We start from the raw sequence: 24,255 nt of genomic DNA, 5'->3' as shown, positions 1-24,255 counted from the left end.
CCCCCCCCTAAAAAAAAAAAAAAATTACTTGTTCTGGGACCAGCAGATTGCATAATGGTTACATTGCTGGACTCACACCTAGTTGGCTGCAGTTTGAGTCCTGGACCCAGAGCCGTAAAACTCACTCTAGTCACATGTATGTGTGTGCCCGAAATTCAAGAGGAGAATGGCAAAGGGATTGCAGCATGGCCATCCCCCCTGGACTTCTGTCTCTTGGCAAGTACACATGCCCAATAGCAAAAATCTCTCCAAAAAAAAAAAAAAATTATTTGTTCCTCACTACACTTAGAAGATACAGATGTTGTTTGCTTTTCATTTGGAGAGCCAGTTTCAGGAGTGCTCGGCTGGCCAAGAGCACTAGTATACGCCTCCGCCCTGCTTTCTACCCGCCATGCTGTGAGTCTTTGTGTGCGAAAGGCCCAAACCACTTTTTTTATTTCATCCAAATGTCCTGGTGCTCTCAGGAACATTTCTCATAGTTTGAATCCTTGACTTGTTGCCACTTTCTTCCCCCTCACTGTGCCCATCAGCCTGTGGCATCAACATGGATTTGGGTTTGCCCACCTTTGAGTGCCTGGCCTGAGGGCATTAGTCAGCTGCATGGTTCTACTGAAACTCGCACAAGCCGTCCCCTCACGCACAAGCACACTTGTGCTCTTTCTTCTTCTTACCTTCTTGCTTTTACATTTACCAAACTTTACCAAAGGGGCTTTAATGCCCCCCTCAGTTTTATTTATCTCTTCAATTTATTAATCCTAAGAGCTATATTTCTCTCCCCCTTCCTTTTTCTTAAAAAACAATGGTATAAGCTCAAGGAGGTATCTCTGAGACCAAAAAGCACTTTGGGAATGCCAGATGATGAGCAATGATGAAGACCATTGTGCTACCCACACTGCTTTCCTTGGGCCCAACCCAGAATATATAGAAAAGAAAAATCGTCAGGGCCCACAGATGGTATAGTGCTTACGTCGCTGACTCCACATGGCTGACTGTAGGAGTCCCAGACCCAGTGCCTTGAAACTCACACCGGGTGGATGTGCTTGCCTGCCCAAGATCCCAGGAGGAGAGGGAGGGGAAAGGGATTTCTGCATGACCACCCCCCCAGGGGTGATTTCTCATTTTCCCTCTCACTTTCTCTGTCACTCTCTTCAGCCCTAAGGTAAAAACCTCTGCCTCCCCCTCCCCCCCAAAAAAAGAAAGAAAAGAAAAATTGTCTTTATCACTGAAGACAAAGGAAATATTCTGATTTCACACATAGCAGCCCTATATGTTATCTTTCATATGGGAGCCAGCCTTTGAGGGGGTTGAGACCATGTGGTTCACCTCTTATACCCTCAGACTAAGGACAAATTTGATTTGCTAAATGACAGATTGAGTGGTGAGACTTTGCTCTACTAGTGATTGCGTTTTTGTGTTTCCCCATAGATCGAACAGAGAGTCCTTTTGTAGTTAATTAACTATAAAGTAAGAGCGGACAGTTGTAAAAGGGGCGATATCTTTAAGGCTTTCTGCTAGGCTGGGTGTAATATATTTTATTTCTAATCAAAAGCCAGAAAACGATCTCTAAACTAGCTCAGGAGAGAATCTGCCCTCCCCTGCCCCTCTTCTTTGATGTTGCTGTGAATCCTGGGGCGAGCTTTTATTGGTGGAGGATTGGCACATCAGTGGTGATAAGCCTTTTGAAGAGGTGCCCCTCCCAGTTCTTGGTGCTGAGGACTGACTCACTGTGGTTCTTTCTAACTGCTCCTTTTTAATAACTCGTGTATTGCACATGTGTTTCCCTGCTCCACCTTCAGGAGCCACGACTTACATCTCGATTTGTCTTGTTTGCTCTCTCTGCCTCTTGCTTGCTGTGCCCAGTTGAGCCTGTCGACGCCCGCCCCGCCGCTGACCGAGGACTGACCACTCGACCAGGTATCGGACCTGCTTCACTTCTACCTCGCAGCATCTCGTGCTTGAGCTTGAGTACACTGTGGCCCTTTTCTTCATTGGAAGCCTCTCTACATTCCACAGATGCAGAATAGAGTGTGAAATGACCTTAGAATGAAACTTTTTTAAATTCCCCTTGGCTTTTCTTTACATATTATTTCCCACATTCCTAATGAAGTGAAAATTATTTTCTGTTCCTGAACTTTCCTTTATTTTTTAATTGCCAGAGAGCACGTGCACCAGAGGGGTCACGCCACAGACCTTTTCTCGCTGTTTCTCCATCCCATCAGGATTTTGGATACACATATGAGCCCAGGATGTTCTTTAAGCCACGAAGGCTGGGATTTGAGTCACAGTCGGCCATGTGATATGCAGCTCCCTATACACGGGGCTTACGCTCTGCACTGTGGGGCTGACCCACTGAGCTTTCCTTCTGAAACATTAAAAAAAAAAAAAGAAGCTCCTCCAATTCTTTTTCTCTTTTCTTCTTTATTTTCTTTTTCTTTTTTAAGTGGAGAAGATTATTTAGAGTCTTTCCTCAAAAATGGAAGTCTAGGTGGATACAGCCTACGTGACAATGTCTCAGTTCCTTCCATGAATATCTCTTTCCTTTCTTGCTTGGTATGTGATGGGTCCTTTTTTAAGTAGATCAAACTCACACTTCAATCAGTTCAGTTACTGAAGCAGACATAATTTCCTGAAAATATCAGAATTGGTATAACTTCAGAACCAGAAATTATTTTTTCTCTTTTGTGGGTTGTATGTACGTATTCTTATGGAGTAGCTAAAATAACACAACAGATGTATATGAATAATTTTGCATATATGGTTTTTTTTAATATATTACATTAACACTGAAATAGACCATTCTTTCTTCAGTTTCTCAAGCTTTAAGAAGAAACACATTTCACCCTTTGTTCTGTATTTAGCCCATGGCTCACACTTAGTTTTAAGGATAGCGTCACGGCTCAGCAGTACGTGTACCTGATATCTACTCTATGCACAACCTCTCCCAACTGAGAGAGGCCAGTGTTTTCAGTGAATCGGGAAGAGGAAGGAAGTTAATGAATGGACAAGTCTGCCTATTCAGGAAGGATTTTGCTTCTAATAACACATATCTACCCATATTTCTTTTCTTCTTTATTCTCATATTGTCCCCAAGCAAAAGAGAACAGAGAATTGGCCTTCTTGGAAGATATTAATATGCAGAGGTCAGCCTTTGCTGCTTAGTTCAGATTCACTCAGTCATGGAGCTAGAGACACCGTCGGTCTCGCTGCCAGTGCTGGCTCGAGCCAGGACCGCCTCCAACCACAGTCACGGATGAAGACTGAGAGACTCCGCTCTGTGGCGTCTTGGTGATCTTAAGCTGTGATTAAGAGTGGCAGCAAAGGCTGTGGAGTGATGCATCTTGGCAGCTGATCTTGTTGGTTTTATGAATTTCTGTCTGTAGGGCTTTTAAGGGGGAACTTAAATTACAGTAAGTCAGAGACAGTTTCAGCTCCCCTAATGTTCTCCTTATTGTCAGTGTCACATAAGTGAATTTCAAGGAGCCAACAGTTGACATTCCCATTCTGCTCAGCCAACTGGGGAGGCCCAAGGCCGCGGGCCGTTTCAGTTCCACCTGCAACCAAAACCCACTCAGGTTGGTCATTTGCCTTAGGACTTTTTTTTATCAGTGCTTCCCACTTTATTCTTTAAAACAATAGCATGCGTTTTAATCTTCAAGCATAAAATGAGATTATAAGCATTCATTCAACCAATTTTACTAAGTTTCTATACTGGGCAAGCTGTGACTATGTGTTCTTGCTCAGATATCCAGAAAGAGGTGACATCACAAGTCCATATTTTTTGCCCTTTTTTTTTTTTTCAAAACCAAAAATGAAAAGGACATTTCTATACATTGTCAGCAAAACAAAAATTAGCTGTTTTAAGGGAAGAAATAGAGAATAGTTAGTGGTGTTGTAGGGATGGGAGAAAGCCATCCAAAATCTTTCTTAGAAAAATAACGTTATTATTTAAATTGATGTTTTGTGAAGATCAATGCGCTAAATTCTGTGGAGGTACAAATAAATAAATAAATAAATAAGCAAATAGTAAGGGCCAGGCCCACAGCAAAGTAGTTGAGCTCTCTATGCAGGAAACTGGCCCCTCATGGCCAGTGATTTCAGTTCCTAGTGGCTTGAACAACACTGCAGGAATGTGTGTGCGTGCACGCCCGGAATCCTGGCGGGGTGGCACAATCGAGGAAAAAGGATCATGGCAGTATGTCTCTGGCAAATGCATGTGGCCTTTAAAGTTTTTTTTTTTTTTTTTTTAATAATTAAATGGTGAGGTCGTTTCTCTCAGGATCTTGAAGTATGATAGAAGGAATATATTTTGTGCATCTAGAAAGATGAGCTTGAATGGAGGAGGCAGGGAAGCATCGCAAGTGTGCGGTGGTGGGAGCAGATGGACACCAGTGCAGCGGGTGTTAACCAGGGACCTTTCTGGAGATGAGCTTTGAGAGAGACTGTGAAAGCTCTGAGGCACGTGGATTGGCTGAGAAGGGACCAGCTCTACTCAGAGGCGAAGATGGCCCAGGCCAGGATTCCTTTCTTACACTGAGGAAGGCCTAGTTTCCCAGGAGAACGTGGCCACAACTGGGAAACCAGCTCAGATCCAAAGCGAGGGCGATTCTAGGTAAGGAGGGTTAGTGAGTAGGGATATTTGCCGGCTACGTGTATGAGGACACGCGAATACCGTGTGTTTTGTCCTTGTACTGAGTCTGTTAAACATTTGGATTAATTTCAAAACCGGTTTTATAGCATCGATTTAGCTCTTCGTCACATTTTATGTGATTGTATACTTCAGTCTGATATGCCAAATTAATCTTTAGACTTTCCAAACTTAGAAACCCTTCCCAGGATAGTCATGTGCCATTTAAATAATGGCATTGTTTTTGAATAATCACTGTTGTCACTCAGAAATGAGTGACAAAAGTTTTCATTTTCCTCCCACTCAAGGCTATATAATCATGACCAAGAAAAGTGACTTGTCCTTGAGTTCATAGCTGAAAAGCCAGGACGCTGTAACTGTGAGAGCCTGGTGTCACTGCGGGAACACAGTAATGGCAGTGATGATTCCTGGGCTAGGGGCCATTACAGCTACTCTTCTTGGCTCATTTCCAGGAAGACCTCATTTCTGAAGGATAGATTACCCAATTTGACGAGAATGAAAAGGAGAAATACACTAGCAGGTTCTTTACATGGTGTGGAAAACTACCCTTTCTATTACAACGCATTACTGCTTGCTCTCCATTCCTCATAAAGAAAAGCCAGGTCTTTGACCCCAAGCCATGCATTAAGTGTCATGAAGAACAGCCCTCAAGTGAACAACAGGCTCTCTCCACTTATACCATGACTTAGAGTGAAAGAAAGACTATAGTAGTTTTAACTATTAGTTATAGTTTCTCTTTAAATATAGTTTTAACTATTGCATTGCTAGATCCCAATGACAGAAAAGAGTAAGCTGTAAAGAGATCACCGTGTTTGGGGTCAACTCTGTGGTGCAGTGGTAATGTGCTGTTCAAAGAGAAGCCAGAATCCCCGCCTCATTCGCTGAAACATGCCAGGTACATACATGAGTGTCCAATATCAAGCAGGCTGGGGGACTGGAGAAAGGACACTGTGGCATGGCCAGCCTCTGCCGAGGGTGCTTCTCGTTCTCGCGCTCGTGTGCACGTGCTCTGTCATGAATAAGGAAAGAAATAAAACATTTCTGCAAGGATCTCAGATCTAAAAGGGTTATAGATAAATCTATATGAAATATAGATGGCTAATAAAAATTTAGTGTGTTGAGGACTGCTCCATGGCCTAATGGTTAAGGAAGCTGGATCCCATATGGCCAACTGTGCACTTTGAATCCCAGCCCTGACAGTTTGAAAAGCATGCCGGGCAGATATGCATGCCCCAAATCCTGACAGAAGGAGGAATGGAAGAGGGATTGCAGTATGAACACGCTCATGGCATTGCTCAATACCTCTCTGTCTTTCTTTATCTCTTTCTAGTGACAGCAGGTGTCTTCTGGCCAAAACAAAAAGGACTAAAAATTAGTGTCAGGAAGGTTGGGGGATAGAATAAGTTGAAACTTAAGAAAAAACGTAGTAATTTTATGAGCAACAGTGGCACAAGCAGCAGGATACCGCTGTGTAAGGCTGGGGTCACAGGAGAGGCATGGGTTTAGTTCCCAAGTCATCCTAAAGCTGGCAGTGATGCCTATAATCTCAGCTAAGTAGGAGACTAAGACTGGGGCCAGCACATACAGCATTGTGAGATCTGTCATCAATACCTCTCTCCCTCGCTCCTGCTCGCTCCTTCTGTCAAAGAAAAAAAAAGAGAGAGAGAGAGAGAGATTTTTAAAGTAAAAATGTAAATGAAAATGAAGAACTCAGCAACTCTTAGGGTGAGGAGTAAGGGCTTAAGTCTATGAGAGGCCCAGAGTTAAAAACTACGATAGAGCAAGATGAGAAAAGAAAGCACTGGCCTCTTGATTTAGTTATCTTTTGCAGTGTAACAAATGATCCCAGAACTTAGCATCTTACAGAATTCTTTTTTTTTTTTTTAGAGAGAGAGAGAGAGAGATTTTTGCTATAGGGCACATGTACTCACCAGAGAAACAGAGACAGAGAGAAAGAAAGAGAGAAATCACTACCTGGGGAGGTTAGCTACACCATAGTCCCCCTTCTCTTCTCAGGATTTTGGGCTCACATGCACTCTCACCCCCACATGAATTTTAAGCCACTGGGCCCAAGACTCAAGCTGTGGTCAACCATGTGGGAGTCCAGCAACATAATCACCACACTATCTGCGGGTCCCTAAGCGTTTAATTTTTTTAAGGTTTTCTGTAGATCCAGATTTGGGGGGTATGTTTTAGGTGTGGTTCTGGTTTAGCATGTTCCATGAGGTTATAGTTACAACATTGCCAGAGCTGCAGTCACCTGAAGGCTTGAGTGGGGCCGGTGTGTCTATTTCCATGATGGTTTAATACCTCAGTACCTTAGCATGTGTACTCAGAAGACCCTCTTGAGCCTTCTTGCAGCATGGCAGATGGCTGCCCCCACACCAAGTGATCCAAGAAACAGTAAGAAGGACTCTTAAGTGCTTTTTATGACCTTGTGACAGAAGTCATATACCATCACTTCTACCATACTCTGTTCATTTTTTTTAATTTTTATTTGTTATTATTACTTTTTTATTATATTTATTTGTTTGTTTGTTTTTTAGAGAGAGACAGGGAGCAAAAGAGAAAGTGAGGAAGCAAACCATCAGGTATAGGATTCAAACTGTGGTCGGCCGTGCGCCTTAATCACCATGCCACCTGCCAGCCACATTTGTTCATTTAAGAACAGGTCTCTACTTCCAGGCCACAGGTTGATATTGACTATGGCTCTGTTTTCAGATTGATTTTGTTTATTTTTTAAGATTGTTTGCTGTAGGGCGTGTGAACTCACCAGAGAAAGAGACAGACAAAGAGAAAGTAAGAAATCACCTCTCTCGGGGGGATGCCACGCTATTACCCCTGATCCTCCATTCTCTTCTTGGGATTTTTGGCATGCATGTATATGTACCCGGTGTGGTTTTCAAACCCCTAGGTCCAAGACTCGAACCATAGTTGGCCATGTGGGGGTCCTCACCTTATCCACTGTGCAAATGCTGGCCCCTTCAGATAGGCTCTTAAGTGGAAGCTTTTTAAGCAGCTGGACAAGGAAAACCTGTTGTCCCAAACATTATGAACCCCCTCAATTTTGTCAAATTATCCTGGCTTTTTTTTAATACAGGCCACACTGGTACTGGCATGTCGTGTGCTGTGCCCCCTGTACTTCTCGGTGTTGACAAGCATGTGGCAGGTTTCACAGCACTTTGTGAACAGTACTGGGAGAGCAGTTTGATCTAGAGCAAAAAGTTAGTTCTGTGGGAGCTGAAGGGGCTGGGAGTGTGGAGCCCAAGTGAGACAAGAGCCAGCAGGAGCATGCCCTCTTCTCCGGCGCTGTAGGTACCTGACACCTGTTGAAGGCTATGAGATGGAAGGAGGGTGAGCTTTGCCTGTGTTGAACCAGGCTGTAGGGGTGGAGGTTAGAAGGAAACTGGTGCTGGCTGTGAGAAAGGCTGTTCTAATGGCAAAGTTACCCGAAAATGGAGGCAAATGGATATATCCCTCAGCTTGAAAACAGGAGCTGACTATCTGCCCTGGATGGGAGCATTATAGAGAAGATGAATGTTAACGCCCTCCTCCTAAAATTGTGATTTTTTTTGAAGTTTATTTCTTGAGAGAGTGAGCAAAGCACCTATAACAGGGTCTTCAGGTCTTCACAGTACAATCCACCCCAGCTCCAGCCGGGCAGACCATAGGCACCTAGGAAGACCTGCTCTCAGGTGCCTTCTAGTAGGGCCTCAGTGTTGGAGGAGCACTGCATTACTGCCACACCACAGCTGGTCACCATCTGATCATGGGATTTCAAAGCTACAGCTTGGGCGTGAACATTTATACTTTGCACTTTCATTTATAGAGTGACTTTGCATTTTGTTTTTAACCTTCAGATTATTAGAGTAATGAAACTCATTGTAACACTAGCATAAGACCCATATAGCAATTATAAAGAAGGGATAGTTAGTAGGTTATAAGTTCTTTTTAAAAAAAAAAAAAAAAAGAATTATTTATTTTTTATCCCATCATTTACTTCAATTTGACCAGAGAAAGACAGACACACAGAGAGAAGGAAGGTGAGAAAGCAAGCCACCACGCCTGGGATTTGAACCGTGGTCAGCCATGTAGGAGTGTCCAGCACCTTGACCATTATACCGTCTGCTGGTCCCGCATGCCATCTGTGGCCCACCCAGTAGGTTATAAGTTCTATTAGTCCTCCCCCCCAATTTTTTCAGTTATTTACTTTGAGCTCTTTATTCTGCAGATGAACCAGTTACATTCTGTATCTGTAATTAGAGTACTTAACTAAATAAATTATATAATTCTACAATGCTTCACTGCATAGATACATGAATATAATATATCTATAATTGAACAAAGCCCCAAAGTAGCAGTTTGTTCTACCAGGTAATTAGTGCTCATTTTTAAAGGCCTTCATTATTTTTTCTGAAATAATGAGAGCACATGGAAAAAGACACATAATCAGCTAAACAATGAGGCCCTAACCCAAGCCAACATACTTCCAAGCTTAAATCCTTGCCAGCCTCCCAACCAGCATTTATCTTAGGTTTTTCCCTCTCTTCAAAAATTATAGCATGTGTTTAAAGGTAGTTAAAGTCTGAGGTTCATATTTCTTTATGCTTTCATTTTTTTATAACTTAAAATAGATAGTGGTTCAGAATTAAAATGCGGGGTGTCATTCTTTTTGAAGAAAGTCACTAATCTATTTCCTTCTATCTTCAGGCTCAGAAAAAAAAATTTGGTACCCCCTCCTTGTTATTGATTATCGGTAAAACTAATTAACCTGCATATTTTAATCATGGCATAATACAGGTTCTGGGTTGACAAATATCAAGACGGAAGAGATCTCCGAGGTGAAGATGGATGCAGAGTTCCGACATGATTCAGGATATGAAGTTCATCATCAAAAATTGGTATGTAAAATAATTTACCTCCTCCTGCTACTCTGATGTGTCTTGCCAAGTGACATACTCAAGTCTGCCAGAAATCAGACTAAGGGAAAATTTAAACAAAAAGGCCACCGTGTAGTGTAGTGGTTAATGGAGCTAGACCCACATGGCCACCTCGGTTCAAATAACAAGCCATGTGCATGCCTGAAATCCCACCCACAGAGGGGATCCTCCCTCTGGAAAGTTTATGTACCCTCTGACATCAAAAATAAGTGAATAAGGTACCAGAAGATGGCCTAGGTATTATGTCACTGGGTTCTCACATGGCCAACCACAGTTCAAGTCTCAGACCAGTGACTTAAAAATTGTGCCAGGCACATGTGCGTGCATGCCCAAGATTCCAGGAGGAGAAGAGAGGAGATTGCATTGTGGCCATCCCCCATGGGGATCATTGCTCACATGCCCTCTCACCATCTCTTTCTCTCCTTCCACCCCCATGCCACCCCCGCAAATGCACATGTCCTAAGGCGAAAACCTCTTAAAAACAAACAAACAAATAAATAAATAAAATGGTTGCCTATAGGATCATCATGAAAACATGAAGGAAAAAAAGAGGCTTTACATACTTCTGACTAGAAGACAGCTAAGCCCATGCCAGACTTAGAATCTAGATTAATTCCAATATGGCAGCCACTTTCATTAAATTCTACTCTATTTCCCAGGGAAACAAGTTTATCATAGATTTCTTTGAAGGATCAGAGTCCCAAATAAACACCACTTGGTTTTATAGGACACTTTTTATGATGGTTATTCACTTAAGTTCATACATGTAACTTCAGTATCTCCCATGTTGCTCCTGCCCTCCCCTCCATCCATCTTCTACTCCCCACGATTTCGGTACTCGTATAAGATCCTGGGCACTCTGCCAAGGTGGGTGGGGGCAGGAGCTGAGGAGGACCCCACGCTGTCCTCAGTAGTATTACTCATCAACAGGTTTGGGCAAGGAGAACAGCAGCTTCCTTTTATGATAAAATTACTTTTCCCTCTCTAATGTTAGACTTGTGGTAAAATAAAAAAGTAATCATCTCTTTTGCAGACAGCTCCAGTGGTTATATAAAATCCCTTATCAAAAGCTTAGAAATTCAGATAATCAAATCCTGGATGATGTTAGGGTTCCTTCCATATCTTTGAACACAGTAAGGAGGTTAACTTAATAAGACAATTTTATTGCACATTCAGTGGTGAACAAAAAATGGTAAGAAAATTCTCATAGCAGTAATAGTTGACATGTACTCACAAGCACTTCCTTTTTGTTTGTGTGTTTGCGTGTGCTTTTTTCAAGAAAACATCTCTCCAATATTCATAAGTAAAAATGTCTCTCCAATATTCATAAGTAAAACGTATAAATCCTAGTATTAATCTCCAAGAGAAAAAGTATTGTTTATGCTTCTTGTCACTCTAAATAATAGCAAATTAAAAACTGACTTGGAATTCAGGTTTGCACGTTAACTCCCATAATCTTTTTGTAAACAGGCGTTAGTTTCTTAAAGCACAGTTTCCACGGGTGGGCTAATCCCTTATCAGTCATTGTAAAATCAGGGATACTCTTCATCTGGCTAATGCTGAAAAGCTTAAAAAAACACTTGAAGAAGCTGCAGAAATGATGGGAGCTGGTGCGGCAGAAAGCTGCAGGTTCATGTGCAGGTTTGCAGTCCCTGGTCCCTGTGTCTCTGCAGTTACACTAACTCCTGTAATGTGACAGTGACGAATGGCAGCGGCAGCAATTAGGAGGACCAGCTCCCTCTGCTGAACTAGTTGATAAGATAATGTCCTATAATTAGCGCAATGAATATTACAAAATTACAGTGTTTTCCCAAAGACGTAGAAATATGTCCTGGCTTGCATTTATTGCTGCTTACCTCACACTAGTATCATTAGCTAATTAATGATTTGCTTTTTATAAATATGTTGAACTAGCATATTTGTTTGGTAAGGGAAATAATGATGAACAATTCCTACTTTTATTATCGATAAACCATGAACAACATCCCTTTAAAACTTGCTTCATTTGCAGTATTTTACATCGCCTTTTTAGATTGCTACGAGGTTCATGTGAACCTTGACAATTGTCATTTCACTATCTTGAGGCCGTACTGAAAGAATTATTTAGGGAGTTATTTTAATTAATATATTAGTCTGGAGGAATATAATACAATAAATTTCTCATACTCAAATTCCTTCTCTGCCGTGTTCTCCAAATCATTTTTATGTTTCATCCAAATAAAAAGCAAAAGTAAAGAAACATTTTTAATTTTTGCTTAAGATGACGTAGTAAGAAGGCGTAATGTGTGTGACTGTTATAACTCTTGTTGTCTGTTACCTCTTCCCTCTGAAACATCATGCTTTTAAAAAGCATCGTGCTTCTCAAGGTCTGAGTCCTACTGAATTACTGTGGCTAGGCGTAGGTAGCAAGATGTCCTTTTTTTTTTCTGTTTAACTCTTTTGTTTCAGAATGTTTAGCTTTATGTATTAAGAATGTCTCTCCAAGGAAATGAGGACATCTGTGAGTTTGAAAAGCACCTAAGGCACGGTTGCTTAGAGTCACGCATCAAGCCTCTCAGTTTAAAACTGTTGTGACGGGGAAAATGCTGACCTCCTTTCATAATAACAATCTGTGCATTTACCGCTCTACAGAGATCCAAGAGCTATCATCCCACCATGCAGCAAATGCTGCGCCTGTCACAAGGTTTCAGGTCCCTGCAGACTTCTGTTGTGACATGTGGGGGTGGGGGGAGTCAGATCCCTAGGACTAGGGAAGCCACGTTATACATCATTCTGTAGACTATGATTGTCATTTGTAATAAGTAGAATATGTAATTTCTTTGCTAAGCAAGCAGTAAGGGACTCCCCAACGCAAACCTCTAGTGTAAGATGCATTTAGGGTAGAGAATGTGCTGAAACTATTTACACACCTCGTCACATGCCTGCTCTACTTACAGACCTTTTTCTTGATTTCTTTTCAAGGTGTTCTTTGCGGAAGACGTGGGTTCAAACAAAGGTGCAATCATCGGCCTCATGGTGGGTGGCGTTGTCATAGCAACGGTGATTGTCATCACCTTGGTGATGCTGAAGAAGAAACAGTACACATCCATCCATCATGGGGTAGTAGAGGTAGGTGCACATGGCTGCGTGATTGCGTGTGAGAAGTAAAGGGAGGTGACGGGAGATTATGCTTAGCATGAGGCTAAGGACCATCCAGGTAACTCTGAAAAAAAGTAATCTTCCTCCATGGTACTCGGGCTTCAATTCTTCTTTTCTTGCCATGGTTTTCATTAATTCCAGTTTACTGTGAATACTGTGGTGAAAGCACTGAGATTCTGTGTGGTTATTTCAGTTTATAATCTGAATTGAAATTATTAAAATAACAATGATAATTTTTTATCGTGATTACCCTTAAATATATTTTTGAAAACACAAACAAAAAGCATTATTAGAGATTAGAAATGGGGCCAGCCTTGTAGCCTAGTGGTTAAAGGAGCCAGATCCCACGTGGCCAGCAGCAATTCAAACCCCAGCCACACTGGCTTGAAACACACACTGGACACATGTGCATGTGTGTCCAGAATCCCAAGAGGATAGAAAAATGAAGGAGAGGGATGGCAGTGTAACCGCCCCAGCTTCGGAGGGTGCTTTCACCCTCTCTCTCTCCCTTTCTCGCCCTCTCATATGTGTGCACATATGTGCCTGATAGCTACTAAAAAAAAAAATTTTTGATGTTAGAAATGAAAAAGAGGGGCCAGCAGGTGGCATGGTGGTTAAGACACTAGACTCCTATATGTCCAACTGCAGTTTGAGTCCCAGACCTGGCGGTTTGCTTTCTCATTATCTACTTTCTGTCTCTCTGATGAGCACACGTGCCCTATAGCAAATTTTTAAATAATAATATCAAAAAAATCATTCCTTAAAAAAATAAAAACGGGAGGTATTCTTAATAAAAAAAAAAAAAAAAAAAAGACCTAAGCATATTTATTTCTGATTTGGTTTGATTTGTTTTGTTTTTGTCTTAAATAGTCTAGTCTCTAACTAAAAATAGTAATAGTGAATAATACTCATTTTCAGTAAGGCTCTTCTTACCTTTAAGTTTCATACAAAAATCACATTGTTCCAAAAAGCTCAGCAAAACATGCATGATTGCTGCCCAAGATGTTCTTTGCCCTATTCCCCTGCAGTTCCACCTGAAATCATCTTAGTTTCAGGGTGTTTGCACAGTAGCTCTAGAGATAAAGAGACGACAGGAAGGTGATAATCATGATTACTGTACAGTTAACTTCCTGTAGAATCTTTCTCCCCACAGCCACTATAGCTCAGAAGCAGTGACTTACACGAGTAAAATAGAGTACCTACAATGTTCAAATACAACTTCTTAAATTCAGGATATAAAAAAAGAGAGAGAGAGAGAGAATTTACAACTAAGTTTTTTTTAATGCATGTAAAATGCAGTTTTGGTGGGGAAAACATTTTTGGAGCTCATAATATGTGCAACTTTTTAGAAATCTGTCTTTTAGAGTGAATAATACATTTTGAGAATTACAAGATTTCTGGAACTGAAAGAGCTCTCAGTGATCAATTGGGTGGATTCTCATTTTGCAGCTGAGAACACTGAGGCTAAGACAGAAGCATCCTCCCAGTGTCAAACTAAATAGGGTCAAGGGCAGAGTCTAGACTTCCCCACTGTCCTCATTCCTCTTTCCATCAGGAAAACATCCAGCTATTTGCAATGAGTTGAACATCTCACTAACCCAAGGACGTGTGCTCCAAACCATTCTGGATGATAAAAGGGCAAGAACAGTTTAAATAAATAAAATTTCTGGCAAAACCAGAAACCTCAGTTTTGTTCAGCCTTAAAATCCACAGGCTGGGACCAGCAGTTAGTGTAATGGCTATGTCGCTGGACTCCCATGTAGTCGACCGTGGTTCGAGTCCCAGACATAGTGGCTTAAAACTCACACCGGGCGCGTGTGCGTACATGCCCAAGATCCCGAGAGGAGAATGGAGGAGAAGGGATTGCAGCATGGCCATCCCCCCTGTGGGGTGATTTCTCACTTTCTGTCTCTGTCTGTCTAGCAAGCTCACACGCCCTATGGTGAAAACCTCTTCAGAAGAAAAAAAAAAAGGAGAAAAATCTCCACACGCTACTTGTTTTCAGAAGCTGCTGATGGAAATTGATTTTGATTTTGAGCCCTATTTCCCCAGTCCACACTGGTGTGGATGTGCTAACGAGTGTAAGGAAGGAAACCCAAGAAACAACAGGTAGCAAGATGAAAAAGAACGGAATGGCTTCAGACACTAGAGTGAACAGGTTCAAAGGTGCAGACTACACCACCAAGTTTAGCCCGTTTGTCTTTGATAAGAGTACGTGTAAGCCTGTGTCCCTGAGACAGTGTGAAATATATTATCATTAGCATCAGTTTCTCTTATGTCTGTTTTGTTTTTAAGAGAGATTTTTACTATAGGGCGTGTGTACTCACTGGAAAGACAGAGAAACAAAGAGATAGAAAGCAAGAAATCACCCCCATCACCACCGCCCCGCACCCCGAGGGGATGGCCACACTGAAATCCCTTCTCCTCCATTCTCCTCTCGGGATCTTGGGCATGCACACGTACATGCCTGATGTGAGGATTTCTTGGGGATTTTTTTTTTTTTTTGAGGTGTTTTTTGTGTGTTTTTTTTTTTTTTTTTTTTTTTGGAGAGGTGTTTTTTTGTTTGTTTGTTTGTTTTTGCTATAGGGTGTGTGTGCTTGCCAGACCAACAGGGAGAGACAGAGAGACAGAAAGCGAGAAATCACCCCCCAGGGGGGATGGCCACACCTCAATCCCTTCTCCTCCATTCTCCTCTTGGGATCTTGGGCACGCACACACACGCACCCAGCGTGGACACCTGGTGTGAGTTTTAAGCTGCCAGATCTGAGACTCAAACTGCAGTCGACTACCTACCTGGAAATCCAGTGATATAACCATTACACCATCTGCTTGTCCCAGTTTCTCTTATTTCTTCTCAAATCATTGTTTTATTTTAATTCCATGTTTGTACAAGTAAAATTATTTCATACTTGAGTAACTCACAAAATCCTTCTCACTTCTTTAATATAATTATGTTTTCAAATGGCCTTGAATTGATGAGCCTGCCCAAGGAGCAGCTTCCTGTCTGCAAAACTTCTATCAGTGAGTGCCTGTCTTCAGTGCCAGAGGCCAAAGAGCATGTACTGGTTTCCAAAGGCTGTCATAACAAGGCACCCCAGACCGGTGGATTTAGCAGAAGAAGGTTATTTTCTCCTAATTCTGGAGGCCAGGAACTTGAGATCAGTTGTCATTGGTTTCTCCTGAGGCCTCTCCTTGGCTGGAAGAGGGCAGCCTTTTCTCTTTGTCTTCACATGGCCTTCCTGCTGCATGTCTGTGTCCTCATATCCTCTTCCTCTTGGACTGGGGTCAACCCTGATGACTTCTTGAACTTGTATGACCTCTTTGACCCTGTCTCCAAATAGTCACATTCTGAGGGGTTAGGACATCACCATAGGGAACCGAAGGACACGGCTCGTTCCCTTCCTGGGGCCCGGCGATGCTGGGCAGAAAAGTAAGGCCCCTCCTCCAGCGGTGAGTGGGCTTGCCAGGGACTTTTCTAGGACGTGCCTCCAGGTCCCACCGCAGACCTACGGAATCAGAATTCCTAAATAAGAGACTGGGGATCCGAGTGGCGAACATTTTCCCAACTGCTTGGGACATGCAGTCAGGTTTGAGAATCACTCAGAGCGTAGAAAATGCTGTCTCTCGTCTCTAAGATAACTGGTCGCCTCTAAGCACTCTTTCAGCTACCTGGGTTAAATGTTTATTCTGGTCAGCTAACAGAAACGTCTCCTTGGACTTGGAGGAGAAAAAGTTGACATTTTGACCCAGATCCTGAACAAAAAAGAAATGAGCTTTTAAGCCAGGAGGCAGTCTTGCAGACATCAGGGAAAGGACAGTTGTTCAGTTCTTCTAGTTCGTTCACTTTGCTCTCCACTTGAGAGCAGCTACCAACCCCTCTAACTACTTGGTCTTGAGTTTTATTTATTTCTATTCACCTTCTTTTTTAAAGACTGTAGAGAGCCTGGAAACTATCCCCTTTCCCTTTCTTTCTTTTTTTTTAAAAAGAATTATTTACTTAACTTTACTTATTTATTTAAATTTGATCAGAGAAGAACAGAGAGAGAGAGAGAAAGTGAGAAAGCAAGCTGCCAAGTCTGGGACTCAACCGCAGTCAGCCATGTGGGAGTCCAGTGTCCTTAATCACGCCACCTGCCAGCCCCGTGGCCTGCTCATGATGACCCACCCCAGCCCAGCCTCCCAGCCTGGATTATCACTGGCACACCTGGCATGTCCAGGGAGGTCTCTGAAAGTAAACCCAGAACATTCCCACGTGGTCAGCCTCACCGAACATTGCATTGCCACTGTGCGCCATCAGCCCTCTCAAAGCTCATTTCTGTCTCTTCCATAAGCCATTCTGTCCAGTGCCAGGCTGTCTTTACAGCCATGTTGGACTAGAACTTACCTGAGGTACTCTTCCCCCTCCCTGTCCTCAAGAAGGTATAGGCTAGCTGGGGTGGGTGGACTTGAACACCAAGTGCTCCAGCCCAGCCCAGGCGTTTCCTGGTGACAAAGCACTGTTCCTCTCAGAGCATCCGCAGCCTGAATTGAATAGGGAGGTGGCCCTCCTGTGAAAATCCTGTCCCTGCCTTAGTTGTTCTCAACTACATGGAGGGACCTTTATTTCCAACTCTAGCTTGCCTTCTTCATTATAAGCTATCTCACTGAAAACAAAATTAAGGAGCATATCCATGAATATCCAGCTGGCCTGGCCTCTGTCGCTGGAGACAGAATACCATTGTACTTCACACCGCCAGCCTGTGAACAAAGACTCTTGAGGAAAGCCTTTGTCTCTGGGTAATCTCTTGTTCTTACAAGGAAAGAATCCTGCAGGTCACAGAGATCAGAAGCCTAGGGGAAAATCTAAGGGATAAAAACACAGAAATGAAAATGAGCCTAGTGTTTTTATTAATAGAGTTGTTCGCAGTTGGAAGTTAAGCATCACTAGTTTTTGTTTTTAAAAGCTAAGCAATAAATTTTGATTTAATGATTTGCTTAGCTGTAGCCGTTAGCGCTGCTTTCCCAAGGAGATGGCTTTGCCTCCTTCGCGCCTCAAGCAGTGAAGTCGTGGCCCTTTACTTCTGTTTCCCAAATGTGCCGCCATGTCAGAGCGTCCCTCTGGTGGCTGAGAATCCTGGTACCAGCTGAATGATCCAGCATTGCTCCTGCACAGCCCACGGCCCAGGTTCTGTCTACTAGCCACTTTCTGCACCGACGTACCTGGTCACTGGGTATGTGGAAATGTTTGTTGAAGCTCTTTCTGCTGCTCCTCCCAGCTGCAGACCTCACTTCAAATGGAGAGAAGATGGCACAGATTCTCTTTATTGTCCATGTAAAGTAGTTTCCTTTCACGGAGCTGGTAACAGGAACAGGAGTCTCCCCACCCCACCTCCACCCCGACCCCCAGCAATCTCATTAACAACCTACGTAAGAAGAGAGTTACTTATTTAGCTGTCTGTGGCCTTATGGCATATGCTTCTTTCTGAGGAATATGCTATAAAAATATGTCCTCAGAGGTTTTTTCTTCCTGGCGAAAAGTTGACCCATCAGGGTCCAAGGCACCAGCAGCCGCTAGTGTGGGTGCCCTACAGCAGTGGGGGGGAGCAGTCAGGTAAAGGGAGCACAGGCAAGGAAAGGCGAGGCAGTTTGCAGGGCACAGCGGGAGAGAGCTGACGTCAAAGGACAGCATCAGGCCAGCCCTGGCAGTGCAGGCCACGTGGGAAGGTTCCGGAAGTCTGCCTGTACACACATGCACACGTGCCTATTCATGTGTGCACACATGCACGCGACGTGGCCTGTGATCTGGGTTGGCTGAGGCTAGGGACGGATCACAGTGTGACCCTGTTTGCGGTACCTATGTTTCTCTCTCTCCTCTCTCTCTCTCTCTGTCTCATGGAAGAAATAAATAAAGCATTTTTAAAAACAGCAGAAGCAAAAAGAAAAAAAGCTTGCTTAAAGAATTGCTCGATATTAGCGATAAGCATAACTTTAATTCTTATAAAGAGATGGCGTCATAACTAAGAAGACAGAACGTAGGTCCAGTTAAGCAGAAAATCCATACCGAGAGCGCACTAGAAGGGGCAAGTCATGAGCTGAAAACATGGCTGCTGTTTTGTTTGCTTTTGCTTTCCTTTGATGTCACTGACCCCTGTGACGTCACCGCCCTCTGTTGTCTCTCTAATGCTCTGGCCCTCTTCCACTTGTCTGGCCTACCTGGGTGGCCTGGAATGGAAAGCGTAATGTCTGTGCGTGTATAAAGGGCCTCCATCCATACGCAGCCTGCTGGGTGCTGCACCTGGGAACGTTTAGGTGTGTTTGCTGCCCTGAGAGCCGGGGAAGATGTCAGGTCAGTTCCTCCTGCTGCCCAACCCAGGCAGCCAGGACACGGACTGCCAGAGGTGGGACACATGCCTGTTTTCATCTGAGAAGTGATAGAGGGGCCAGCAGGTGGTAAAGTAGTTACGGGACTGGATTCCCACATGGCCAACCACAGTTTGAGTCCCTGACCCTGCGGCTTGAAACTCATGCCGGGTGTCTGTGTATGTTTGCCCAAAATCTCGAGGAGAGGTGATTATGACATGACCACCTTCCTGGGAGGTGGTTTCTCACTTTCTCTCTCTCTGTCTGTGGCAAATGCCCACACCCTATAGCAAAACTCTCTCTTAATAAATCTCTGCCTGACTGGTTGGTGGAGATCTGGTCTGTGACTTCATTGTTCTGTCACTCCTTCCACAACTTCCCTGGCTCAGCTCCTGGGAAATAACCCTGTGGTGTCGGTGCAGAAGCTTGCTATAGTAGGACTGGCCTTCTCATGGTGGCCCGTGACGCAGCTGTAGCTCAGCCCTGAGGAAGAGACTGACGAGCTGTGCTGGAGAGAGAGTTCACCCTCCCCTGGCCCCCAGTCCCACTCTACCTTAGTGGCAGGTTTATCCGTGGACCTCGGTGCTCAGATGTTTGCTTCTAGCTTTCATAACTGACGCCCACCCCCACCCCCATTCATGACAGAGCATGCACGTGAGGATGAGAGAGAGAAATGAGCCACTGCCGAGGGCCAGGTCGTGCCACAGTCCCCTTCCTCCAGCCCGTCTGATTTCAGGCACTCATGCACACCCGCCGTGCTTTTAGGCTGACCGTGCCCGGGATCTGGCCTGCAGTGGCCGTGTGGGCTCTGGCTTCTCTTAGCAGCTCAACACGGTGCAGACAGAGCTGGTCCTTTTCTAGCTTTAGAGGGCTTGAGGATAAGAAGACAGGATCCACACTCCGTGGTTGCCATTTTGTAAAGACAATCTGTTGTCTATGGCTCTTGAGCCCTCCGAGGGCTGAGGCCCAGGGTGCCCATGGCAGGAAGGACAAAATGTCACTGGCCCCTCAGTGGCAAAGGGTAATGAGGATTAGCAAGTAGAACCAAGGCAAAGAAAAGGCCGGAAAGTTAGGTGCCTGGATTGCGCACCAGCCTCTCAGCCTTGCATTTTTCTCTTAAGTGTTTGGCTTTAGAGTTTGAGGAGGATCTGAAACTATTAGCAGCCAGGTGTTCTCCTGCCCTGGATGAATGCTGATGATCGTTGACAGCCGGCCTGAAGGTCGAGGTGCCTCCTGGAGGAGACAGAAGTGTAATATCCCGACAGTCTAGCACAGTGTGGGTGTTTTCCTACACGCAGAAACAGCAGCGTTGTGCTTGATCTTCCAAGCAGGATAATAGGGCTTTATCTTTGAAATCTCGGTTATGAGGTGGCTCAGAGCAAAAATGCCCAGGTTCCAGTGTCACCCTGCACAAACAGATGTGGAGAGTGAATGAAATCTCTCCTTATTGGTGCTCATCTTTAATGACGGCACTTTGACTTGCTAATTACACAATTGCTGATTAAATCCGGGTGACCTCATTTGTTGACAACAGATCAAAGGAAAAAGGGGGGGGGACAGATGGGGAAAACACCATGAATTACTCCCTGAGGACAGTGATGCAAGCATCCCCTTGAGCACTGTCCCCTAAGGACTGACTCCAGGCTAGAGCTCTTGGTGGCCTTGTCCTAAGGGAAAACACCCAGCAAGGCACTGGAATAACCTGAGGACTTGCTGCAAGAAAACCGATGCAGGCAGCTTTGAGAAGCCTGGAAATGGGAACCAACAGTTCCAGCGCCATGCCCTGGCTTTTATAAATGGGACGCAAGATCAGGGCACACACCAGAGGGCGCTCTGTCCCCAGGTGCGAAGGGGCTGTCCTCCTGCCTATTCCAGCTGCCATGTGTGTAGCCAAGGTCATCCTTCCACCTCATGCCCAGTCGAAAAAGCCCACCCAGGAGGTGGGGTCATACAAAGCGCCCATGGGGAACCTGATTATATCAGGTCGTCAGGAAATTCATGATGGGTTTATCTATGCAAAAATGTGTCATGACTTTTGCGAAGACCCAGTACAAATTTTTCATTACCAGTGTGATCCAGTTGTGACATACCCAGCTGTGTCCCTACACCTGGTGTCTCCAGGCCCATGCTCCATCCTGGCAACGTTGCAGGAAGACGGCTGTGTGGGGTCAGAGCCATGCCGGAGCAGCTGTTAGGAAAGAGCTGCCTGAGGTGCCTGCATCCCTAGGCACCACTCAGCCATGGCGAACAGGCTCACAGCACTTTGGGGGAACTGCAGGAGCCCAGTTTTGTCATGGGTGGAGTAAAAATGTTTCTTAGGAGGAAATCTTCTGTAACATATGAATTAATTCTGATTACATTTATGTTTATTCTCTTCATCTTCCACTGGTTTTAAAATAACAAAAACAGCTATTATTCAGCAGTTACATGGCTCCTCTGTGTGTGCACTGGGAGAGTTACAGCAACTGTGGTAGAAAGAACTGTCGCTCCCCTCATCGCAGTCATTAGTACCTGCCCGATCCGCACAGAGAAGGACCTCACACGGGTCTAATCCCGACACTGGAGGAGGAAGAAAGTTGACCGCTCCTGACCTGATTTTCTTAGAAGTGAAGGGCCCTTTTAAGGGAGAGGTTTGTTTTCAAACCTTTATCTGAATGTACTTCTATGATATCTTAGTACCCATGTTTTAAAACAAGGATCTATTTCAAAAAGTTGGTGGAACAATGGAATTAAAGTACAGGCTTATTTTTGGAGTCCAAAAGTATGAAATCTATGCTTTTTTGTTTGGTGATATTTTCCATGAACTTTTTGAAGACCCCCCCCCACATATAAATTAGAATGGTATGTCCTTGCTAAATATTTTTTGCCCTGTGCCAAATAATAGCCCCTTTGATGCACACATATCATTCTTCTAACTAGAAGATTCTCAGACCTCTCTTTAACATTTTAATAAACATAAAACTTGGTGAAAAGTGGTACAAACTAAAATAAACAGAGGACGATATTCAGAGTCCAGGGAACTGTATTTTTTAAGAATTATTTTAATTAACTTTATTTATTTATTTTAATTTGACCAGAGAGGGACAGAGTGAGAGAGGGAAGGAGGGAAAGTGAGAAAGTCAGCTACCAGGTCCAGGACTCAAACTGCCATCAGCCATGTGGGAGAGTCCAGTGCCTTAACCACTATGCCACCAGCTGGCCTGGAACTGTGTATTTTCCTAAACAGATTTAAGCATCACCATGTAACTTTGCTGAATCTCCATGGTACTCTTGGATTTTTTTTTTTTTGTAGCTTACCACCACATTCATAAGTAAAACAGGTCTTCCATCGTGGCTGTTTGTTCTTTACTAAACCAACTGGGAAGGGGAAAAAAATATACTGAATTTATCCAATTACTGTTGAGTTAAGGAGGCAAAAGCTGCGAGCACTTACTTAGCAAGCCTGAGCCAGCACGTCAAGGGTTTCAGCGCCATCTGGTGGCTGGCTGCAGCATCTGCATAACTGGTCTGCAGAGACAGATGTCCAAGTAGGAAGAAGGGAGAGATGATCCTGGGCATTCTGCAGTCTTGGCAAAAGAAGAGCACCGTGCTGCTTATCTTTTTACTGCTTCTGCCCAAGCGGCCTTCAGGGGTTGATTTTTTTTTTAACTCAGTTTGCATCCTCCCTTTTCAGGTTGATGCTGCCGTGACCCCAGAGGAGCGCCACCTCTCCAAGATGCAGCAGAACGGCTATGAGAATCCAACCTACAAGTTCTTCGAGCAGATGCAGAACTAGACCACCGCCACAGCAGCCTCTGACGTTGGACAGCAAAACCATTGCTTCACTACCCATCGGTGTTCATTTATAGAATAACGTGGAAAGAAACAAGCCCTTCTGTTTTATGATTTACTCATTCTCGCCTTTTGACAGCTGTGCTGTAACACAAGTAGATGCCTGAACTTGAATTAATATACAAATCAGTAATGTATTCTCTCTCTTTACATTTCGGTCTCTACACTACATTATTAATGGGTTTTGTGTACTGTAAAAAATGTAGCTGTATCAAACTAGTGCATGAATAGATTCTCTCCTGATTATTTATCACATAGCCTCATAGCCAGTTGTATATTATTCTTGTGGTTTGTGACCCAAGTAAGCCCTACTTGAAAATATGCTTTAAGAATCGATGGGGGATGCTTCGTGTGAACGTGGGAGTTTAGCTGCTTCTCTTGCCTAAGTATTCTTTTTCCTGATCACTATGCATTTTAAAGTTACACATTTTTAAGTATTCCAAATGATTTAGAGAGCTTTCTTCCATGATTGCATTTTACTGTACAGATTGCTGCTTCTGCTATATTTGTGATATAGGAATAAGAGGAGACACATTTATTTCTTTGTGCCTGTTTTATGTGCACATATTAGGCATTGAGAATCCGAACTTTTTTCGTCCATGTATCTTTGGATCTTTGATAAAGAAAATAATCCCTGTTCATTGTAAGCACTTTTACGGGTGGGGGGAGGGAGTGCTCTGCCGGTCTCAACTTACCAAGAATTCTCCAAAAACATTTTCTGCAGGATGATTGTACAGAATCATTGCTTATGACATGATAGCTTTCTACACTGTATTACATAAATAAATTCAACAAAATAACCCTGGGCCAGAGTTTTCTTTGAAAGATGCCTACAGATACGAAATACCCAGAAGTCATTTGGGGTTGGGGGATCTGATGCTTTTTAACCAGTCTAGAGTAGTTTATCGATGATACGAAAGGAGCTAAAAATGGAAGGGGCAGGGTAAGGGAAGGGAGAGGCAATGCCTGGACAAACCCTTCCTTACGATTTGTCTTCAGTTTGTATAAAATAGTGTTTTCATGTGAATAAATACATCCCTGGAGGAGCGCCATTGTGCTGGTGTGAGTGATTCTGTGATAACAGCCTTGACCCTTGATTCTATTTCTAGTGAGAAATCCACACCTATTAGTTGCAAGGAAATTCGGGCCAACTTACATCTCCCAGTAAACATTTCATAGACCTACTTAACAGTTTGTGTTTTCCCTAAAATATGGTGCTGTCACCTCTTGGTCCTCAAGTTAATCCCAAATGAGAGCTAGAGAAAAATTCCAGGGAAATTAAAAATTAAGGCCAGCTGATAGTAAAGTAGGTTTCTAACCTAGACACTATTGACATTTTATAGGGAATAATCCTTTCTTATT

The 24,255-nt window shown here is 43.6% G+C and overlaps 1 protein-coding gene and 1 long non-coding RNA gene across 7 annotated transcripts in view; one reads left to right on the top strand and one right to left on the bottom strand.

Annotated features, from left to right (window-relative positions):
* The window catches only part of APP (amyloid beta precursor protein), a 235,378-nt gene extending 211,684 nt beyond the window's left edge, over positions 1–23,694 (top strand). For 3 of the 6 annotated variants that reach the window (XM_006157706.2, XM_006157701.2, XM_006157703.2), the window contains 4 exons: positions 1,861–1,914; positions 9,446–9,546; positions 12,547–12,693; positions 22,736–23,694. In XM_006157706.2, coding sequence (XP_006157768.1) covers positions 1,861–1,914; positions 9,446–9,546; positions 12,547–12,693; positions 22,736–22,837 — 404 coding nt within the window. In that variant the 3' untranslated portion in view covers positions 22,838–23,694. The remainder of the gene's footprint in view (positions 1–1,860; positions 1,915–9,445; positions 9,547–12,546; positions 12,694–22,735) is intronic. The other 3 variants (XM_006157705.2, XM_006157704.2, XM_006157707.2) reach the window with 1 other exon arrangement.
* LOC102488730 (uncharacterized) lies at positions 2,399–12,602 on the bottom strand. The gene is made up of 3 exons (XR_335861.1): positions 12,524–12,602; positions 5,549–5,654; positions 2,399–2,626 (listed from the first exon to the last, which is right to left on the bottom strand). It is a non-coding gene; the product is annotated as an uncharacterized LOC102488730 (long non-coding RNA).
* Positions 23,695–24,255: the final 561 nt, after the last annotated feature.

The sequence above is a fragment of the Tupaia chinensis genome, unplaced genomic scaffold, assembly GCF_000334495.1.
Source record: "Tupaia chinensis unplaced genomic scaffold, TupChi_1.0 Scaffold000557_1, whole genome shotgun sequence".
Lineage (NCBI taxonomy): Eukaryota > Metazoa > Chordata > Mammalia > Scandentia > Tupaiidae > Tupaia > Tupaia belangeri.
Note: the sequence above shows the minus strand (reverse complement) of the source record. Positions and strands in the feature narration are given on the sequence as shown.